The 22,958-nt window shown below is 45.1% G+C and overlaps 1 protein-coding gene across 4 annotated transcripts; it reads left to right on the top strand.

Moving 5' to 3' along the window:
- Positions 1 to 1,219: 1,219 nt before the first annotated feature.
- On the top strand, positions 1,220 to 22,809 carry LOC108918415 (arf-GAP with GTPase, ANK repeat and PH domain-containing protein 2-like). Of its 4 annotated transcripts, none has more exons than XM_029247994.1 (19): positions 1,220 to 1,653; positions 15,578 to 15,636; positions 16,154 to 16,241; positions 16,339 to 16,424; positions 16,789 to 16,930; positions 17,424 to 17,558; positions 17,772 to 17,893; positions 18,040 to 18,201; positions 18,617 to 18,700; positions 18,823 to 18,927; positions 19,236 to 19,395; positions 19,522 to 19,650; positions 19,786 to 19,923; positions 20,412 to 20,471; positions 20,848 to 20,999; positions 21,102 to 21,192; positions 21,317 to 21,539; positions 21,792 to 22,062; positions 22,589 to 22,809. In XM_029247994.1, exons 1-19 carry the CDS (start codon positions 1,494 to 1,496, stop codon positions 22,793 to 22,795), a joined length of 2,574 nt encoding a protein of 857 aa, XP_029103827.1. In that variant the 5' UTR covers positions 1,220 to 1,493; the 3' UTR covers positions 22,796 to 22,809. The 4 variants fall into 4 exon arrangements, with proteins under 4 accessions (XP_029103827.1, XP_029103828.1, XP_018581115.1 ...); XM_018725599.2 differs by lacking the exon at positions 1,220 to 1,653 and adding an exon at positions 9,587 to 11,327; XM_029247995.1 differs by lacking the exon at positions 20,412 to 20,471.
- The last annotated feature ends 149 nt before the right edge of the window (positions 22,810 to 22,958 follow it).

Here is a 22,958-nt window from a genome sequence, read left to right as displayed (position 1 = left end):
GGAATCAGAGGATATTGCAGGACTTTTTTGTATTATATTTTATGAACTTGTGCAGTGTTTGTCAGTATCCAGTCATTTTCAGTTTGTTTTATTATCTATTCAATAAATCAAAGAGGATCAGATTTTTTTATACCTCAGTTTATTCACTAGATAGGGTAAAGCCTCGGATAAAGCTATAATCATTATAATATAAAGCTGTAAGACTTTTTAAATTTTTCATTAACTTTGAACTGTAATAAAAGGAAAACTAATTTAAAATACCTTAGGTCTGATCTTACTTTGATGTGTTTGTACATACATTATACTTAAAAACTGAAATTCACTTTTGTCTGCAAAATGAAATTATATGAACCGTGGTAAAATTACACTACTTCACCGATTACAGTTAATTATGTACCCACACCACTGCACCTGAACCTTTCATGTGTTTCATAGAAATTCATAAGCAGATCAGTTACTGAATTACTTTCCAGAAGGTGGTGACAGAATGCTACTTTGCAAATGAATTTGTCTCTATCTTTTTTTAAAAAACAATACCAGCTCCTTCAGTCAGTGTTGTTCATTATGGGTTTGTATGGTTTTCTAACTAGTAAAAGTCACTTTTGAGATTAACGCCACCCAGTGTATTTTTGTGTCTATTATGAAATGACGTTTAGGTATAAAATAATTTCCCATTATGCCTTGTTAGTATTTGTCTAGATTTACGAAGCAGATTATTTTTGGATTCAATGTGACTCAATGAAAACTTTTTTCACTGTCTCACTTTCACTGTGGGGAATTGGATGCCCTTATGATCATTTCATTATTACGCCGGTATTTAATTCTATGACGAGATAAAACATTTCCTCAGCTCAGGCTGTCATGCAGAAACTTCTCGTTTCTTTCCTGTGAAAGTAAGTCGTTAACAAATTAATATTATGAAACCATTTTATTAGTAGCCGACTCTCCGTTTTTTTTAATAAGATAAGCTGTTGACAAGTGCTGTATGTAATATATTTCGAGATCCCTGTGAAGGATTTACTTTTATTAAATAGGAAACCTGTAAGATAATGTGAAAAACAAAAGTCGCGAACAGACTGGGGGGGAAATAACAGCATTGAGATTGAACCAAACAGAAAGATTATTTAATTCTTCATATAAAAGAACGACGATACAGCGCTCATCATGTCATAAGCGGTAATTATTAAGTTGATTTTTTTTCGGGGTAGAGTGACTGAGTGACGCGATAAGAATTATGAAGAAGAGTTGAGGCGCGTGCCGCCGCGGCGGTTATCAGGAAGTGAGTTCGTCGGAGGTGTCGGAAGACCGCGAACAGCCTGGACGGCTCCTTTCCTTAACAGACAGAGTCAAGACTGCTGGCAGGACTTGGGAAGAGTCGTTCTGCTCGTTTGCGCTTTACACGGGTCCATGTAATTTGAAAGTACGGCCAGCCGGCGGGTCGCACGTTCCGGCAGGTGTCCGGCGTCGCTCCGGCGGCGCTACTTCGCGCGGACATGAACGCCGCCAAGCTGTCGCAGCAGAGCGCGATCCGCGCCGAGGTGAAGCGACACGAAGCCCTCAAGAGCTCCGTGGGCAAACTTCGCAAGCAGCTGGACAAAGTGGCGGACGTGGAGCTGCGGGCTGCCCTCAAGCTCTACGTGCACAAGGTGGAAGGTGAGCGTGTCCCAGGGGGCGCGAGTCGGGCGCGAGTCGAGCGCGTGCGGTCGCACCTGCAGCCCCCCGGGGAGCCACAACTCACTGGCCACGAGGACCAGCGCGTCCCACTTGTCATAGAGGCGGCAGGCGCTCTCGCGCTTTTATTGGCACTTTTGTTTACTTTTATCCTTTTATGAGTTGCAGTTTCAGTCTTCTCTTTTGAGTCATACTCTACATTTGTATTTGGGAAACCAGAGCTGCGATTTAAAAAAAAAAAAAAACTGAAATACAGTTTATTTTCAGGCTTCAGGCTATTTTAAAACGAAAAAGTGACATTGAACTACTATAAACATTAAAGTAAAAGGTAAGTTATAGAACAGGAAAAAAGTATTCATGTTATCTTATTCAATTACATATTCCATTGTATCTGTTGAGTTAATTTTATTGTGTTACCTGTTGTATTAATAGGTTGCAAAATTTGTGAAATGCTGTCAATCATTCTGACCAGAAATGTTGTCAGGGAAGGGCTCGGGAGTAGGTCACACTTGGCCTTTTTGGAAAGATACCTAATCGGAGCTGCTTTACTAAAATGCATTGTCTTAGAAATTGATCAGTTGTGAGCCGGTTTTGAGTACAGCATCTTCTAAGCTACTACAAATAAAACTCCAGACAAAGAAGATTCTTCTACCCGGTTTTGTCTTTAAATAAGAACAACACTGATGCCGTGAAGGCTTAATACTGACCTTAATTACTCATATGTTTGACAACGTAGCACTTTGGACCTGTCATTAGCAGTAGGGATCAACTACTACATTTAAAATTTCATCACTTTTCTGGTTGTCATCTGCCTGGTTTCTTTCTGTTTAAAGTGTATTGTTTTTTGGAGCTGCTCATTCCTGTTCTGTGTTTTTTGTGCTTGACCTTTGTAATTCTTTTCCACATTAGCAAGTACTCATGTTAATACTGGGGACAGGTGTAACAAGGGCGAGGGTCGGATCTCTGGATAATTCTTCTGAATACTACTGGAAATATTTTTGATCCTACAGCACTTGACAAGATGTCATACCCATGGTACTGGGCTACAGGTGGCATTGTAGTTAAGGGACTGTCCTTTTGAGGTAGCCTACACCAATCCAGTTTTTCACCATTCTCACCATTATAAGGCATTGAATAGAATGGGAAATGTCATGCTGTATAACTTTATCTGGGGGAGCTGTTGGTACAACAGGCAAAGCCAGTGCCTCACAGCTCTTGAGCTGCTTGGTGGGTGTGGCGTTTGAGTCCTGCTCAGGGTGTATTGAGTTTGCATCTTTCTCCTCATATCTGCAGTCCCTCAGACATGCACGGAAGAAGGCACTCGCATACCACTTCCGTTCCTTCCTTGCCTCAGAAACCATGCAAGGGGTCGCTATGAGTCAGACTCGACTCGATGGCACTTCTATCCTTCCAGAACTTTATACAGTGATGAAAGAATTGAATTGTGAGTGAGAAGACTTTGTCGCCGCTCACACATTCAAGTGTCAAGGCAAAGAAAGGTTGGGGAAAAGTCAGCACTCCGTAGAGACATAAGAGAATGAAATCAGTGCTTCATGGCCTTGTACAAGTTGCTGCACTAAAATCATTCAATTTGATGCAAGTTACTTTCAGCGTCTAAAATAAGATTTTACATATAGTGTAAGTTGCACGTACGCACACACACGCTTACTCAAAACATGCATTACGGAGGATATTTATTTATATGGTAGCTTGTAGAAGGTTCGGTAGAAGAATAAACCCCCACTGGGAATAGACTTTAGAGAACTTAACAGAGCTTAGTTTTAGAAAGACCAGACATTTTCTTAAATCAAGGAAGCTTTTGAACAATCTAGACATTCTATTAATAATTTGTCCTTGCGTTGCAGTTCAGACAAAAATTGTTCCACATGAGTTGTCTGAAACTTTTTTCTGTGTTCCACTCATACATTTGCATAAAAGATTCAAACTACTACAGTAAAAATTACACAGCTGTGTAAATTGGTAAGTAATTATAGGTCGCTTAACATTGTAAGTTGCTATGTGCATGATATGTACATAAATGCATAAATGTGTTTATAAAGCTTATTACAGTATGTGACCTCAACCATAGATACTTAAGTTACATTGCTCCTTGTCTGGCTGTAGAAGTGAGGCAGACCCAGAAACGCCACTGTTTGTCTTATTTCATGAATAAGGTTAAGGTTTTCATTTCATCTATGATTTTTGTCAGATTCTTTATTAGCATTTAAAATTTCTTAAGATTTTGGTTTAGTCCACGTACAATTAAATTATACAGTAATTTTGGTCCGAGGGGTAGTGGCCGGTGTTATGTAAGATGCAGAGCAGCGTATGGATTTGGCTTGTGTGGTCTTTTTGCTTAGGCCACCTAATTATATAGTACATATGATTAGCTCAGCGTCTCAATTTATTGTAGCGCGCTGCACTCTGGGTTTGGATGGGGTGAAGAAGGACACACAGACAGCGTACATTATGAACATTTACTGGAACATTGGCATACAAGTAAATAATGCTCTCGGCACAAGGACCCCTCTCCTTCAAGCACCTCCACCTCAAGCCAGCCTTCCCAGCTTGCTTATAACAACAGATACTCACCACCTTATATTCTCCGTGAGTTCCCCCATAACTCCATTTTCCCACAATACAACTATTTACAATAAGCCCATTTTCCTGCTCAAACTCCTGGTAATGTGGGTCATTACAGTATGTATGGCAAACTGGCTCTAAGTGGCAGAAAGTCAAGTTTAGTCATTCAGCTTTGCAAGCATTTAATAAAAAGCAACAGAAAACATTTTGTGATTTAGTCCTTCATAGTATGTTATAAAAATAAGCGTTGGAGACCTTTATATTTATTGTGCGATGCTGTAAATCATTTTGCATGAAAGCAGTGCATTGCATAGTTCATGTGTGATGTGTGGACCCCTGCCAGTGCTGTGGTAATAGCAGGACTCTGTATTTTGCTTGGCTGTTTCCTGTCTGCCACTCTTCAACTGCTCGCAAACCCACATCCTCCAAGTTTGAGAAAGCACCACTGTCAATCTTCTGTTCAGTTTCTCCCACTCTTTCAGTGTCCATATCATGTTCTTTTCCTTAAGTCACACACAGTCTCTCTCATCTTTCCTCCTGGTCTCTGCATCAATCCACCACTTTTGTCATTTTTAGTCATTTCCCAGCTTGTCCTCAGTGTCTGCAGGAGGAAAATGTTTCTGCTATACTGAACATCCTTTCAGTTTACAATAAGTTCCTTTACATCTGCAAAAATGAAGATGTTTGCTAGACGAAAACCATACTTACTGAAGTGAGCAAAGGATTCAAACAGAAAATGAGTTAAGGCCAGGCTTTATCCCATGTTAAAAACTGGTATTTGTTGAAACAGAATGGCTCATACTCAGATCCAGACCTTACAAATGCTGTTTCCAAGGGCAACAGGCCTAGGTTTAGCTTGGTCTTGGCGTAGTACAGAAACATTCTCCAACCTGTCAAAAAACGGGTAAATGTAACCTGACCTGTCATCCTCTAACAGCCACTATTTTGGGTAAGAGAAATGTGCATGATGATGATAAAAATTCTCATTACCTAAATGATCAGAACTACTGCCTGGTCACCTATGCTGTAATTGTGGATCACACCAAAACTGGGCCAATGCATATGCACTTGCTTGTATGTACCTGTGTATAACCGCCCATCTTATCTCATGATTGTCTTATTTTGGACCCTGTCAGAACTCACATTCACTTCCTTCCTTTCGTGCTACCAACCCAAAATATGCTTCAACCTAGCCTTTATTTTAATCACCTAAAAGTTGACATTTAATTATTAAACCTTATGTCTGGCCTTGGATGTCACCATCGATGCCTTGCCGTACAGTGATTTCACATAACCTTCTTCCTAATTAAAACTAGGGTCATTGCAGAAGTCATTAGATTGTTTTCTGTTTTCTATCGTAAACTTTCATCGATGGCAATTATGTCTGCAAGCTATTTTGGAATTCTCAATTAAGACGGTAGGAACGCTTGTTCCATCTGTATTTGCCAGCTACTCTGCTTTTGTGTCACGTTGTACAAGTTTCTAATACTTGAAATATTGTCACCTATGTGGTAGATATGATCCCAGCTAATTTCATTTAAAGCAGCAGGAAGAGATCAGTACTAAGAAGGTGTGCAGTTGTTGATGGCCAGAGATACTACTGTTCTCTGTTCCTTCTGCCTAGTAGCCATCTACCACCTACTAGCAGGATATTTACATCTCATCCATTTACCATACCAGACCTCTGTTATGAAGCAGTAGATGGAAAGGTTGAAAGGTTAAATATGACTTTATACAATCAAAGCTTTGATGTCTTTGGGAAAGATCCATCAAGTCTCCAAAAGAGGCTAATGATGATCCTCTGAGCTCCAGTGCAACTCATATGTCACATAGATATGCTTAACATTGTAAGTTGCTTTGGAGAAAAACGTCAGCTAAATGAATATATACACACACATTCTCAGAACCGCTTGTCCCATAGAGGGTCACGGAGCCTACCCAGTAACACAGGGCGTAAGGCCAGAGGGGGAGGAGACACACCCAGGACAGGATGCCAGTCCGTCACAAGGCACCCCAAGCAGGACTCGAACCCCAAAGCCACCAGAGAGCAGGACCGTGGTCCAACCCACTGCGCCACCGCACTCCCTAATCCTAAATGAATATATAAATCTAAATGTCAATATGAAATTCAATTAACATTGCGAACTCAGGATGAGTTCTAATTCTGCGCTGAAAGCACCTTTTAGTTAAGGTATTAAAGCATCTGCTCGGGGGTTGAGTTTGTATTTCAGTGATGCCCCAAAACATCAGGTCTTGTTTTTTTGTGACGCTTCGCAGAGTGCTATCTCAGTGTCAGAGGACAATGAAACATACACCAACACGCATTCTGTACTCTCTTACAAGCATTCACAGCTTTTCTGTGGAATGTGCAGAATGTACAGTCTGTGAAACCTTTGAGCTTCACCTAGTGATTTCTCCTGGATAGGACTCCTGTCTGTCCTGTTTTCCATTATTACGCAATTCCCTTTCAAGAACAGGTTTCTTACAAATTACATAGAAAACAAATAAAAGCCTTCCCCCTGTTGTTTTACTGAAAACATAATGCCCTGCTGACTGAAAATTGAGAATATACACCACAGAACTTTACTGCTCAATTTACATTACTTCATATAGCAGAGACTTTTCTCCAAAGTGATTTCCAATGAATGCTGTTTAATGTTATCATTCCACACCTTATTCACCCAAGGTGACTTACACTGCTAGATACACTACTTACAATGAGTTACTCACCCATACATCAGTGAAACACACTCTCTCTGTCACTCACACACTTTGGGTGACTTAGTCACCAATCCATCTGAACAACATGGCTTTGCACTGTGGGAGGAAACCAGAGTACCCCACGGAAACCTACGCAGACATGGGGAGAACAAACTCCACACAGACTGAGGGGTGATCGAACTCACATCCTCTCATACCACCCAGGCGCTATGAGGTAGCAGCGGTACTCGCTGTGCAACTATGCTGCCTGTTTAATTTAAAGTAAAAAACAAATACTGAAATCTTCTTCTCAGTTGACATTACAATAGGTGCTTTTCAACAAAGATGAATATGAAATAAATGGGTTTCCTGCCGCAGGGGGGTGCGGTGGTGCAGTGGGTTTGGCCGTATCCTGCTCTCCATTGGGTGTAGGGTTCGAGCCCCGCTTGGGGTGCCTTGCGATGGACTGGTGTCCCGTCCTGGGTGTGTCTCCTCCCCCTCCAGCCTTGCACCCTGTGTTGCCTGGTTAGGTTCCGGCTTGCCGCGACCTCATTTGGGACACGCAGTTTTAGACAATGTGGTGTGTGGGTTTCCTGGTAGACGCTTCCTTTTTTTTTAGTTGGTTTTATTCACATCCCAGGGTCAAAACAGCATACAGATAGACGGTACACAGAGAAAACACAAATATGTTCACATACATGGAATGAGGGCTCAGGGTCAAAAGGTTACAATTTATCGCAGGTATGATTGAGTAGCTCTTTCTGATAACTTATAGACGTGCGCCCAGATATTCCAGAATTCATTGAAATTGCCATGCAAATAAAATGTCAGTTTTTCAAGTTGACGAGATTTAAATACTTCTCTCATCCACATATTTACAGAGGGAATTTCTGGTGTAGACCACAACATTAAATGATGTTTCGATTTAAAGAAACCGATGAGTTAGTGCACGGCTGTCGTGACCCCTGGGGCAAAGAATCAGGCAAAATCAATAAAGCACGTTGCTTATTACTGGTATTTGTGGGCAGTATATCTGGGTCTTGGACATGTCATTGGAGTAACTGATGGCCTCTGTGCAAAGTAGGAGTAGGATACCGGCAAAGGGAGCAAAAGATTGCAGAAGGGGCAACTTCCTTTTCAGTTTAAAATAATGAAGTTACACACACATCTGTCAATAAGAGTGTCTCAGCATTATAGCGCGAGTGTGCACATCTTACGAACACAGTGTAAATCAAGCCTGAAGGTTGACCGACATGCTCATTATGTTGTGAGAAAGAGGAACTACAGACTGATCCAGCAAGGATGGACGTTGAACAAAACACGCTAAACTAAACCACAGTTTGAACATCCAGACAAGCATACTCCCTTGTTGTATCTCCAAAAAGCACACATGCACACGCATAATGCGTGTTATCTTGTGCAACACGCATCCAGCTGCATCATTAACGTGACCTTATTTTTACATCTAACACTGATCTGCTTCCTGAGCTGGTGAAGAAATGCCAGAATGTTCGTTGTTTTATTCATGCTATGTGAGAACGTGTATAGTGTGCGCCTGCTAATGAACCAACCGATCATCACGGGGGAAACCAATCCAGTCGGAGATGGAACAGAAGGCAGGGTATAGGTAAAAGGGGGTAGCCGCTGTGGACAGCCAGAACATCCTCAACCCTTGGTTACACGAAGGAGCCAATCGGGAGAGCGGGAGGTGGGGACGATGTGGGTTTTGCGACCATGGCACTCGTTGCCTGTGACTAATGCTGTTGAAGCTGGTATTGCAGCAGCAGCAAAGAGAGCCACCCCTCTGTCGTCCCCCCCCCTTTCTGCCCCCAACCCTGGTTATTCAGTGCTTTCCCAATATCCCCTGCTCCCCTCCCTGTGCTCTTCTGTTCTGTTTTAACCACCTGCTCATTCCCCCCCCCCCCCCCCCCCCTTAGGTCCTACTGCCTCACTCCCATCATTCATATAATGTAATGTTACATCTTGCCTGTTTCCTTAATTGCATCATTCCTCTCCTGCTTTTCTGGAGGGAGAGAGAGAGAGAGAGAGAGAGAGAGAGAGAGAGAGAGCGAGAGAGAGAGAGCAGGGACTGCCTGGAGACTGCCTTGTGTGCGAGAAGGGGAGGGGAGAGAGAGCTGGAAGGAGGTAGGCAGGCAGGGAGTGCGATATAAAAGGGAATAAAGCAGAGGTTTTCTTTTTTCTTATGTTTAATAGCAAACTGAGAGCGTGGAAGAGAAATTGAGGACAAACACCCCTGTCTGGGCTCCTGCTTCTGTTGTCTGGCTGTTCCAGGACAACCTGTGCGCGTGTTTATCTAGAAGCTGAGATCCAGGATGCCGGCTTTCTCCGTGTGGGAGGCTCGCTGAGTGGCATCTCGTCGCAAGCCGACCGTAATGAGCGCTTAATTGCCCGACATACTCAGAAGATGAAAGGACGGGAGAAGGCGCTGTGGACGGAGACGTTGCTGCAAAATCTCTTCTTACATTCCTAAATTCTTTGGCTTGGGAACATCGCCTTTTGCGACTCGCCATCAGTCCACTCCCTGGACTGGGCAGACTTGATATATGCTGCTTTTTAGCTCTTTTTCTCACGCTCTTTGATTATTGCTGATAATTTTTTCATTTTTTTTTTTTTTTTTCCGACATTTGTGAATTGAATTAAGAATTTGTAGATTGTGTTTTTTAAATTATTTTTTTGTAGTACATTAGAAGTCAACATAAAAAACAGAGCTAGCAAAATATACTATACTCACCAGAGGAAAGAAAGAGCGGTGAAAAGAGACACACTTCTGCGCTTACTTTCGGGCAGAGGAGGGAGATCCCTGGATGGACATATTATAGGAAACTCTAGCCTTAAGCAAAGCGGGTCTGTGGAAAACAAAGCTCTCTCTGCGGACTCTTAGTAATGAACAGAAACATGGGAAAGTGGAGGGGTTAAGCTGTCTTCGTGTTTTTCTCACTTTCCTAGTTTTTTAAGGCATGCTTCCACGTTTCAGTCTTGATCTTAGCTTCTGTCTAGTGTGCCCTTATCTTTTGAATGCGACTTTTATTTCTTGAGGAATAATCAGAGTAATAATTCCAGGCACCTGACAAACCGAAATTGTTCGTTTTATTACCCTCTATTACAGTCAGTTTTGAAGCCTCATAGCCGTTATTTTAATTTTAGACTGTCAAAATAGTAGCGTGTTGTTTGGATGTGCCTACCTTATTATGCCGTTTTAACTGTATGCCGCTTTGGACGTTCTCACGCTGCGTGGCTCTGAGCACCCGCACGCCGTCAGCTGAAGCTCGAGCACATGAGCCGAGCCGAAACGCAGCACCGACGCACCACCTACCTCATCTCCCTCACCCTCGTCAAGGTCGAGGCGGTGGGAGAGAATGGGGCCCAGCCGACCAAAGTCACTGCTCGGGGAAGAGAAACGGGACAAAGAAGCACCGGTGGAGATCTGCGGGAGGATGAGAAAGGACCGCCCACATCTGCACGGCGGTTACAAGAAGAGGATTTGGAGCTGAAGATGAAGGAAAGTCTCAGATTGGAAAGGGAAAAGAACAGGCGGGAGAAGAATGAGAGACAGCAGTTCATTACCGCCAAAAACGAACAGCCCGCAGATGATAGGGCACAAGTTAAACTGCAAGGTCTGGATGCAAAAAGTGGTTGGGCAGAGGCCAGAGGGAAAAAGGTAAAATCTGAGATGAGCACAGAAGAGGCAGCAGAAGCATGCAGAGGAACACTCATCTTGAAGCCTGTGGAAGTAACTCAGCCAAAGAGTAACACCCCTCTACAGGTCAGCCAACGGCCAGGTGCCCTACTGGCAGACCCCAGTGGTCTGATGAGCCAGCAGGAGCATAAGGACTTCAAGCGGAGTGCCATTGGCTTTTCCCAGAGCCTGGAATACACCAGCAACAAGGTGAGGACCAAGTCAGAAGCAACCTTAATGTCATGCCCCAGTCGGATTTCGTGGACAGGAGGTGAAGGGAGGGCAAGATCTCAACCTGGTGAGAGCACCATGGGTGCAGGGGATTCGGCCGCTTGTGACAGCCCCAGACCAGAGAGACTGAAGACTGGTTCCACCTCACTCCCAGGGCCTTTCAGCCAGGCCTCCAAGCCACCACACAAAGGCAAGAGTCGCACCCTGGACAACAGTGACCTGCACTCCCTGTCTGAGGACTTGCGGTGGGGGAAGGGAGTCCAGATGACTGCCAGCATGGGGCCCACTCTTCTTCACAGTCATGCACAGCGCACATCTGCACGTGACCACAAGATGCTGAAGTTCATCAGTGGCATTTTTGCCAAGAGCACCACTGTCCCAGCCGGAACTGCTACTGCTCCAAGTCTCTACAGGTCTGTCCAGAGAGAATCAAGTGAAGAGGAAGGTAGGAGCTACCCTTGTCCTTCTTTATAGCTCTGTCACCCGACTTCAAACCCATCACCTTTCATCTTCCCTACAATCACAGCACCGCCATACATTTAGCTCAGCATGTACATTATTCCTCCATGGCTCTTTTTTCTACATAAACAACCTTCAGAGGTTTTGAGACACCAGATGCAATTAGGAAATAAAGCCTTGGGATGAACAGGGAAGAGAAGTGTTCTCTGCAAAGGGATGCTGAAATTCTGGCTTGACTGTTGAGCTGTGACTGGTGCCTCATAACAGCTTGCTACAATGTCCTCGAATGTCCCTTGCCTGGCAATGAAGTTCATACCCCAGTACGTGTGTGAAATTCAGCTGTCCAAACCGGCTTCTGTGTTTTAGAGCGAATGTTACACTTTGCAGGTAAAAGAGGAACTTTTTTAATGGTAATGTAAGAAACCAGGCTAGTTACGTTGTTTATTACGTAACAGGAGATTGCGATGATGTGCTTCAGCGAAGCTCTTTTTACAGGTGATTTTCCAGCATTTTGATTATACAGTAGGTCAGTCTTATTTATTTAAGTATGGTCCTCAAACAATTAAAAATTCAATTAAAACTCAAGTAGGCAACCCATTTTTCTGGCACGACAAAACGGAAAGATTCCCAATGAGGGAATCATGTCTTTAACTGGGTAAATTTTCAACTGACATTCCTGGTGTAGTTTTCTTTCATTCTGCTTGTTGGAAGCTTATTGCATATTCCATCAGAACAACTGAGTATTTGAGCAAAGGTTTTCTGAAATGACTTGAAATGAATTATTTTATTAGGATTCGGGTCCACCATAATTGCGACGTAAAAACTGAATGAAGTAGGAAATATAAAGATATAACAATATGTATTCAAAATCAAATTACCAAACAGATCCAGATGCATTTAGTCTTTGACCTGCATAAAAACTGCATAGAAATGACACCTGCTCCATACCTGTAGCACACCCAGAATCAGCTTAATGTTGGCAGGGTGCTTTGGGGCTACTGGTGTAAACGCCCAACTGTGATTGAGGGAAGCACAATTACAGTAGATTGGAAACACTGGCTCTTTCCAGCTCCTTCCGATCCGTGGGAAGAGTGAAATTACATTAATATTTACATTTATTCATTTAGCGGATGCTTTTCTACAAAGCAATGCACATCTCCGGAAACAATACAAAAGTGCATCACACAAACAGATAGAGAGATCTAGATACAAACACAAGATTCTACAGTAATCAGTACTGTATGAGTGAAGGAGGTGGTTAAAAGCAGTGAATGACACTCCCTGTTATCACTGCCACAAAAGAGAGCAAAGAAATACAAAATATATTTTGATATTGCATGTAATTTACATCGGAGTAACAAGTTGGCATCCGCAATTGTGTTGACCGCTAAATAATCTGTAAAGAATATGTGCTCTATGAATAATTGAAGATTGCTGTGAACAGAGCTGCCCAGTGATATGAAAAAAGGAGGAAGGAGGTGGCTTGGTGGAGACTGTTAGGGTGTTTCCTGCTTGCTGTTAAAAGTTTTCATTTAAACGGAAGTCGACAGTGTCGCCGTACTTGTCTTTTCGGTGTGACTATGAATAGCACCCGTGAAGGAAAAATTACCGTCTGCAAAAAAAACCATCTGTTGTATTGTTGCACAGCATAATTTTAGGAATATTTGTCGCAAATGTACACCAGCGCAAATGTAGTGTGTTCTGGCATGTTTCCTTGTTTATTAAATGTTTGTCTTGCGTATTTGTAAACATATGATATATAATGCAGAAATGTATATTTTGGAGTGTTGTTTTGTGAGTGACATGTATATGTTCTGTATGTCTTTGTGTCTCTTTAGTTCATTTTGTTGTGCAAGAGAAAGGCAGTTGCTGGAGGAAGTGTTGTCATGGCAACAGAGGACTGTGAGAGATGCCTGTTGGATGGTGGTGTGAAGCTGAAAAGAGAGACTGGCATGGACAGCAAAGAGGGGGTGGAGAGTGCAGAGAAAAACTGGAAAAATTTGTGTCCTTCGAGATGACGGAAAAAAAGGATCTATTAGCGCTGCTGAGGTCTTCTTAATACTTCCCTGTATCCCATGTACGAAGGACTTCGGTACTCTGCTGATAGCGGCACCTTGACCTCATTGTCACATTTCATGCATGTAAGACACATTATTTAATAGCTTTGGAAATAATCGGTGCAGTTTGAGCATTATTGATCCTGAGTTGTAGTAAGACAGTGCCAGTTTGTGTGCCTGTGTAATTATGGGTTTGTACTTGGATCAATAGCCAAGACCGTGACAAAGTTTATCAATTCAACTTCCTGCAGTGTACTTTTGTTCTATAGCGTCAGTGAGACATCCAGATGGAAGCGTGCGTCGTGAGATGCGTTTCCGTGGATGAAAGCGGTCTGTGAAATGAGAATAGGACAGGTGACATACTGGGCCAGCGGGCGGGGGTGGGGAGGCTCTAGTTAAGGGCCAGCGCTGTGTCTCTGGAAGTGACTTGTGCAGCTTTCCTGTCAGTCTTCCCATCCCACTCGCTCATCTGGTTCTAAGCTGAAGTAGCTGCGTTGTCGCTCAGAGCTGTGGGGGTGGCTCTTGAAGCGCTCGACACTTCCACTCCCAGGCACCTGCCGCTCCGGAGGCCACGCCGTTGCAGAGCCGTCCATCTGCGTACGCGTGCCTGCGGTCAAGCCAGTCGGCCGTCCTGTTGCAGACTTTAATTATGGTTAGATGCTATAAATGGAGTATGAGCAGACAGCCTCCCGTGATGACAGCGCTCAGACCTGTTTGTTCTCTTGCGGGAGTGCTGCATCCGAGCAGGAAGTTTACTTCTCAAGCTCAGGGTTTCTTTAAGGGAAACGCTGCTCCTCGCTCGTCTCGTTCGCACGGTCGGTGGAAGGCAGAGTCCACGATTTGCGAGTGGGCGATTTTAATAAGCGCCTATTAAGGAGCGGGAGAGAACGCTGACCCCCGTGGACCTGCACGATTCTCTACCCGCGCGCGCTCAGATGCGCTGCCGCATGCCGCGTCGAGCGGGTGTGAGTCAGCACGTGGGTGTGCTCTGACTTCGTGCTGGAGACGGAACGGGTTCGTCGAGCGGGATGATGATGTAGGTTAGAGGGGCTTCCTCAGGTGTACTGGTGGACTCGGGGACGGCAAAGTCCAAACGCAAATTGCCTGCGTCCGTCATCTGAAGAAAAACTAGAGCGGATCACCTTTTTGCATTTCCCGGCGCTGCGCACACACACACGCACGCGCTCACAGGATGAACAGAGCTGCTAATGAACTTGGGCCGCACCGGTGCTGCACCTAAGGAGCGCGTGCAATTAATTTGGGCTTCTCCTCCCCGCTTCTTCCTCGGCTCCCCTTTACCTCTCTCCCTCCCTCCTCCTCGATCTCCCACCGTGCACCATCTGGGCCTGTGAGAGGACACATATGGAGCCCTCGCACTGATGCCAAACCCCGGTGCCATTCCAAGTAGTGCAGAAATGCCATCAGACACACAGTGACTTTGAAAGTTTCTCTCGCTGTGGAGTTTGAGCGAAGGCCAGCTGTGCCGAACGGATGGTGCTCGGGCGACGTGGAGCTTCGTACTCAGGACAAACCCAGATATATGTTGAGCAGAGCTCTCCAAGTCACACAGAGAAGCCAGCTAGTTGTATTGTGTTTTTTTTAATTTGCTCTTCAAGGCTGGGTCTTTATGCAGGGTTATTAATGATCACACACCTTTATAGGCCAGCTAATTTTTTTATAGTAGAGTCTGGATACGGGCTATTACTTGGTGCAGATGCTGTATATGTCTGGAAATGTGAGTCAGCCTTTCAAAGCACATTTTACATTCCACTGTGCAGTATATATATATATATATATATATATATATGACAGCAGGTGGCATAGTGGCTAGAGCTACCACCCTGGAATCAGAAGGCCTCGCATTCAAATCCTTAGATAAATACCCTGATCAAGGTAATTACCCTGAACTGGTAAAGTAAAAATTACCCTGCTCTGTAAATGGGAAAATCAGCTTAAGTAGCTTAGTATAGAAATTTAACATTGTAAATCTCCATGGGCAAGAGGTCACCTAAATGAATAAATAACACATGTTCAAAAATATTTCAAAAGCAACGGATGGAACGGTTTATTATAGTTGCAGTTGTTTTGAAATGTCACAACAATTTTCAGAAGTTTTCTACACTTCACGTGTTATTTTTTATTCTATCTTGTTCACACTCTTTCTGTCTCTCTTTTGCAGTAGCCTGTTCCTACAGTCAGGAGTGGACCTTGAGTCGCTCAGTCCCAGAACTTCGCTTGGTGAGCAAAAGACCCTTACTATTATCAAACTGAAAGTGATAATGATGATCAGATTTGTTTCTTTTGCTCTGACTTAATGAGCAACATACTTTTGTGGCAGGTAGCACTTGTACCTCTCACTTCTTGGAATGTGGGTTTGGACATGAGTTTAAATCTGGCTCAGTCTGTGTGGAGTTTACATGCCCTCCTCATGTTTGCCTGAGTTTTCTCCGAATGCTCTGGTTTCCTCCCACAGTTCAGAGATATGTTTCAGGTGTGTTACAGACTCTGAATTCCCCCGAGTGTGTGAATGTGTTTTTAAATTGCTTTGCTGCGTGGTTGGATCGGTGGATCCTTGCAGTTTGTGTTTAGTGCACATATTAAAAAAACTAATTAATTACTGAATGTTGTATTAACAGTCAAAACGTCTGAAGTTCGGAAAAAGCAGGAGAAACTCAGACAGCAGCGTTATGATGTGCACGCAAGCGCTGTTGCCTCTGTGCTGGGTTTGCTGGCTTACAGGTCTTTGTCTGTGCAGGGGGTGATGGGCAGTCTGCGCAGCAACAAGTCAGCCCTGGTGAACAGATACATCACGGGGAGCTACCTTCCCCTGGAGTCCCCAGAAGGTAGGCACTTCACTGGGTGTTTTTGATAATGGAATGTGTCAGGGTGTCAGGTCTGCACATAGGAATGACGTTTCCGCCGCCTGTCTGTGCCCGTCAGGGGGAAGGTATAAGAAGGAGGTCCTTATTGATGGACAGAGTCATCTGCTCTTAATCAGAGAGGAGTCTGGGCCTCCAGACGCACAGGTGTGTGTCCTGTATTTAAGAGCTTGTCTGTGAATTTCACAGTGACTGTGTCATTTTAAGAAAATGTTCTTCCCATATTACTGCTTTTGGGCCTACATTTAATTTTGTTCGCTTTGTGATGGAGTGGTTGCGTAGCTGTTGCACTTGCTGCTGCCTTCCACTCAAAAGACCGGGTTTTAAATCCTGCTCTTGCTCGACATTGAAGAAACGTGCCTGCTAAATGAATGAATAATTAATTTAAACGATATCAATGCGTAGAATGAGTACTTAGCCTGGCCTCGCCTCTTATTACACTTCCCTCTGCATTTTCCAACACGTTTTTTCTTCCTCTTTTCTTTATCCTCCCCTCTACGTGGCATTGCAGTTCAGCGCCTGGGTGGATGCTGTCATCCTGGTGTTCGGTCTGGAGAACGAGAACAGCTTCCACGAGGTCTACCAGAACTACGGCAAGCTGAGCACTTACCGCGACATTACTGAGATACCGCTGATTGTGGTGGCTACGCAGGGTAAGAGTAGTGAGGATGTTGCCTTCGTGTGAATAACGGAAAACGGGGAATTTCTTACTCACTCACTGTAACAACCGCTTATGCTAAGGCAGATTCATGTTGGTTTGGACCCTATCCCAGAACGGTTAGGGTGTTAGGCTTTTTAGAGGACACCCCAGATGGGACGCCAGTCCACTGCAGGAAAAACAGGGAATTTCTGGTAAAGACGTGCAGTTCATGCACGGTACCTATTTTTTCTTTAGATCTGACTTGCTTCTGTTCAGCCTAATAATCTTTTAGACTATTTTGAAGTTTCTTATTCCCAGGATTCATCACGTAAGGTCATTGGGAGTTTTTCATTACATGCTATGAGTGCTAATGGAGGTGCACACTACCCCGCACCGCTAAGAAATTTTACTTTAATCACTTTAGAGGGAAATTTTTGCTTGACTCAGTTTTATTTCTATGAGTAAAGTCTCCCTTCAGCCACTTAGCACTGTCTCCTTTCAACCAGATAAGATCAGCAGCACCAATCCACGCGTGATCGACGATGCCCGCGTACGGCAAATTTGCTGCGACTTGCGTCGCTGTGTGTACTACGAGACGTGCGCCACCTACGGACTCAATGTGAATCGCGTCTTCACCGAGGGTGACTCTCAGCTCCTACTAATCCCTTCTGTATTATCAATCATTTGCTCACTCTTACTTGTCATTGGCATATACTGTATATTTTGACCAGAACATTGGCTGAAGGGTTTGTGTGCTAACTGTGAGCGATCATTTTTCCTCAATTAACATAGTTAATATAGGGGTCCGTGTATCAATTCGGGCAACTCATTTTTTTTCACTCGCTCTCCCGAAGCTGCCCAGAAGATATCGGCATTAAAGAAACAAAATGCCATACAGGCCTCCTGCAAATCTCTGCCCAGCTCACCCAGTCACTCAGGAGGCTCAACACCAGTGTCAGGATCCATTCCAGGACAGGTAACAACCCATGAGACTTGGAGCACTGTAGGTTGGTGGTGGCTCCAAGTGCCACCACAGGGTACTGATGAGAGACTGTTCTCATCTGCTTACTGGCTCCACGCTCTCCATTCAGCACTTTGTCAACTCTAGTACTCTCCCCTTAGGCAAGCAACGGAGGCCAGAGCAGCGACTACTCATCCTCCCTGCCCTCTACGCCGGTGGTCAGCCGCAGGAATTTGCAGGGGACTTTGACAGCAGATGGAGTAGGAATTGCCACCCCGGGGGTGCAGCGGAACCCATCCAGTCAGCGGATCTCGCGTTTCACGGTCAGCTTTATATTTGTATTTCTTTGTCTCCTTTTCCACTCACCGTATCCTGTCATGTGCCCTTATTCTCATTCTGTTAAGTCTGCGATTGTGTGTCCTGTGTCTCCCTTAAGAGCTCGTAATAGATGGAACGTTCCTGCGGAGCCTGTCTTCAGAAATCCTCAAACAGTCACATCCTCCCAGTAAAAAACTGCAAGCAAAGTCATTGGTACATCCAGACTGCTCCAGTACTCTGTGCCCCCCACCCCCACCCCCCACTGACTCACCTCCTTCTTTTGTCTTGCAGTTTACTTGCTAATTTTGCAGACCGATTTGACAGTTCTGTGTCTTTCTTGCGACTCTTCCTTTCCTTCTCTTCTCATCTCACCTCAGCTCATCTCTTTCTCCCACACTGTTTTCCTTCCCTTTATTCCAGAATTCCCGCAGCAATGACTCAGAAAAGAAGGGCGCTGAAGGCAAGGGAGAAATGGGCAGTGGCAGGTCCATCCCAATTAAACAGGTCAGTGTGCCGGGTTTCTTTCTGTAATACCACACCTCGCTGGAGTCAGACTCGCTCTTGCTTATGTTCCATCAACCCACTCATTCGTTAATATGCTCCTTGCGTTTCCCTTTGGCCCCAAGAGCATCCTTTTGAAGAAGAGTGGGAACTCCTTGAACAAGGAGTGGAAGAAGAAGTTTGTCACTCTATCTAGCAGTGGCATTTTGTCCTACCACTCGAGTGTTCACGTAAGTGACATGAACAACCAGAACAGCGATTAAGCTTCACAGAGCAAACCAAATTTATATTTTAGATAAATTCTCAAACCCTATCTGTCTCTGACAAGAACGCTCAACTTACAGATTTATGTACTAACATTCACAATCCAACTGTTCCTGCACACAATCCTAGCACAGCTCCTGCTGTTGAACCCTGAAGTGTTCCTACGGTCTTACGGCTGGTCCTGTACATTTTTGAGCTCCTTCGGAACTCTCACATAACACATATGAATTACTGGGACATCTTCAGAAATAACCTGTGCCCTATGACCTGGCAGGAGTACATGCAGAATGCCCATGGGAAGGAGATCGACTTGTTACGCGTGACAGTGAAGGTGCCGGGGAAGCGGCCTCCCCGTGCTATGCCCGCTGGTGGGCCTCCAGCAGGCCTAAATGGATTGGTGAAGGACATGTCAAGCTCTGAAGGGCCCGGTGCAGGTGGGATTCACACATGGCCAGTGCATTACAGAATAGGAATGGGAGTAATTTAATTTCATTGAAGCAGGCTCTATTCTTCAGTGTCTAATACCAGACCTCTGTGTATGTCTGACTTCACTTTTGCAGCTCCCCTATTTCCCAGCAATCTTTTGCCTGTAGAAGAGGGGGTTGGACGTGAAGGTACTATTTCACCACGGGGGGGCAGGGGGATACAGAGATGCCCCTCTTCACTGTCCAGTAAATCCCAGAGCATGGGTATGTCCATGTATGCTTTTCTGTTTTTCATTTTTTTAGATGTCGCATGGGGTCATTTGCTGGACTGACACAGTATATGCATTCACATCAGAAACACTCACAGTGTGTGCGTGTGTCTCTGTATTGATGTCCCAGACTCAGCCATCGAAGGAATGAATAGCCCTCCTAGTGCAAAAGACCTTGTTCCATCTTCCCCGATGGTTTCCAGAAGTAAGGCAAGGAGAAAGAAGAGCATGAATCAAAGAGGAGATGCTGCGATTGGACAAGCAGAAGGTGAGCCAAGCAGAACCAGACACGGAGGGTCCTTAAATAGTTTCAGCAAATTAAGGAAAACGTCAGAAAATGAAGGGATGTTATCTTTACTGTTATAAGAATTAAATACTGTGCTTTCAATACACAATAAAAAGTATCCCAAAAGAGTGTAAACAATGGTCAGTCAAACATAGCTTAATGGTAAACATAGGCTAATTGGTGGTCATGATTAAAGTATGATTATTGACAATGTAGTGCGTTGTTATAGTCGGAAAAAGACTACGTTCCTCTACGATGGGAGCGATGGGCCCTATACACCTCTCTGTGGTAGATTTGTACTTTTTCCCTGCGTCACTTCCGATCGTTGTGTCCTGACAGCAAAAAGAGAACATTTTCCACACCCTTGCCTTTGCACTGTTCCTTCACTCTTCACTCCTTCAACTGCCTCTCCTTTCTCCTGTTTGTCTTTCTGCTGCGTTCCGGCGGCACATACTAATGTTGCTTGGCAGCCAAGCGCAAAATGTGGAAACTGAAAAGCTTTGGTAGTTTGAGAAACGTTAACAAAGCAGGTAACGGAGTCCTGGGGGGCGAGAATGGTGCTCTTCTGCATGATTCAGCTACATTTTCATTAGTCTTCTTCTTATTTCTGCCTGTCTGAGTGTCCATCAGCACTTTATACTGGAACATTTTCCCTGTGTCTATAAGTGATGGCTGTTTCTATATTAATTTCAGTTTTATGTGTCTTTCTGTGTCCTTGCGTTTGAAATCATTTTAATTCATATATTTTTATTGGGCGAGTGTCCGTTTGCTTGTGTTAGTGTGTGAACTGACTGCGGTTTTTTTTCCACGTATGACCACTCAAGGTATTTGTTTGTAACAAACATTCCTCGTGTAACGCTGCAGACGTTGCAACCGATTAAGTGCGGCGTGTCCGTTTGTTTTCAGATGAAGAGAATTTTGACTTCGTCATCGTGTCGAGCACGGGTCAGACCTGGAACTTCGAGGCCTCGAGTCTGGAGGAGCGGGATGCCTGGGTGCAGGCCATTAAGAGTCAGATTCTGGCCAGCCTGCAGTCCTGCGAAAGCAGCAAGAACAAGGCAAGTCTCGGGTGTCACCGAAGCCAGTAGAGAAGGGGAGGGAGGCCGTGACCAACCGCACGGTCATTTCACGTTTCTCCGTTTACTCTTTTATATCCGCAGGCAGGGAGGAACAGTCAGAATGAAGCAGTGGCATTACAAGCCATTCGGAATGCCAAAGGCAATAGCTTCTGTGTGGACTGTGGAGCAGCCAGTGAGTTGTTTTCCGTGTGTCCTTTGTTGCCCTTCCTCCTGTTGGCTGTCATGCGGGTCGCCCGTGTGCGCGTGTGCGCGCCAGGTTCCCCGCCTGTTGTTCACGGTGTGCTCCGTGCTCTCAGACCCGACGTGGGCCAGCCTCAACCTGGGGGCGCTGATCTGCATCGAATGTTCAGGCATTCACCGCAACCTGGGCACGCACCTGTCACGCGTGCGTTCGCTGGACCTGGACGACTGGCCGCGAGAGCTGACGCGGGTGCTCGCGGCCATCGGCAACCACATGGCCAACAGCATCTGGGAGAGCTGCACAAAAGGGCGCCAGAAGCCCTCGCAAGAGGCCACTCGGTGAGAACAGGAGGCTAGGCAGTGGGTAGGCAGAGAAATATCAGCAGTACGAACAGTGCGCGTGAGCTTTGTGATTTGTGGGCATAGTTTTATTTATATTGTACAATATGGGCTGGACTAATAGCGGCTGTGCCTTGTTCACGTTAAATGTCGACCTGTTTCAAATGATCAAATTGATGATGATAGCAATAATAATGATAATACTAATAATAATGATCTTGCTGGAGTAACCATCGATCCTGTGTTCCTCAGAGAAGAACGAGAGTCGTGGATTCGAGCTAAGTACGAGCAGAGGCTGTTTGTTGCTCCCCTGCCTGAGAGGAGCAGCATGTCTGCGAGTCTGCTCTCAGCTGTCACACAGAGAGATCTCCCAAGGCTGCTCCTGCTGCTCGCACACAGCAACAAGGAGGAGATGAACACCCCCCTGCCCACTCCACCTGGCGGTGCTGTCCAACAGGCACACTCTGCTCTGCACGCAGCGTGTCAGCTGGGCGATGTGGTCATGACTCAGTTGTTAGTCTGGGTGAGGATCCGTGGTTCTCCGGTGACGTTGCGACTTTTATTCTTTGTGATGCTGCTGTTTCACCTGCTCTGAAGTGAAACAGCCAAACTGTATGTTACTGTCTTAAATATAGCAGAAGATCAGTTTTAAGGAAGGATTAAATATTTAATTGAACATTCATATGTCTAATCCATTAAGAATGAAATACACACACACACACACACACACACACACACACACACACACACACACACACACACAGTCTGAAACCACTTGTCCCAAGCGGGGTCGCTGCGAACCGGAGCCTAACCTGGCAACGCAGGGCGTAGGGCTGGAGGGGGAGGGGACACACCCAGGACGGGATGCCAGCCTGTTGCAAGGCACCTCAAGCGGGACTTGAACCCCAGACCCACCAGAGAGCAGGACCCGGCCAAACCCGCCGTGCCGCCGCACCCCCCGAACGAAATGTATAATTGACCAATTATACTAATTAACAATGAAAATGTTAAAACCTGTTCCCTTCCTCCCTTCCTATATTTCTCTCTAGTATGGCAGTGATGTGAAAGCCAAGGATTGCCAGGGCCGAACTGCACTTGCGATGGCACGCTGCGCAGGGAGCCAGGAGTGCGCCGACATCCTGCTCCAACACGGGTGTCCCGATGAGGCTCCTCCGACTGCCCCGACACTCGGTCTGTCCCGCAACAGCAGCACAACCAGCCTGAGCAGAACAAGCTCCAGGAGAGGGGTTTCTTAATTTTCCTAAGAACAATATCACATGCAGTTCCTGTGGAGCGAACTGAACATTTTGCCAGAAGTGCACTATGAAACAGGAACGGAATTTGCACCTGTTATTCTGTGTTTGGGTGTACAGCGCGTACGCTTGTGTAACTTCCTCTTGCTCAACGCTGTGGCCCTCA

The sequence above is a fragment of the Scleropages formosus genome, chromosome 22 (assembly GCF_900964775.1).
Source record: "Scleropages formosus chromosome 22, fSclFor1.1, whole genome shotgun sequence".
In the NCBI taxonomy this organism is placed as follows: domain Eukaryota; kingdom Metazoa; phylum Chordata; class Actinopteri; order Osteoglossiformes; family Osteoglossidae; genus Scleropages; species Scleropages formosus.
The sequence above is the reverse complement of the archived record's forward strand: the minus strand, read 5'-3'. Positions and strand labels throughout refer to the sequence as shown.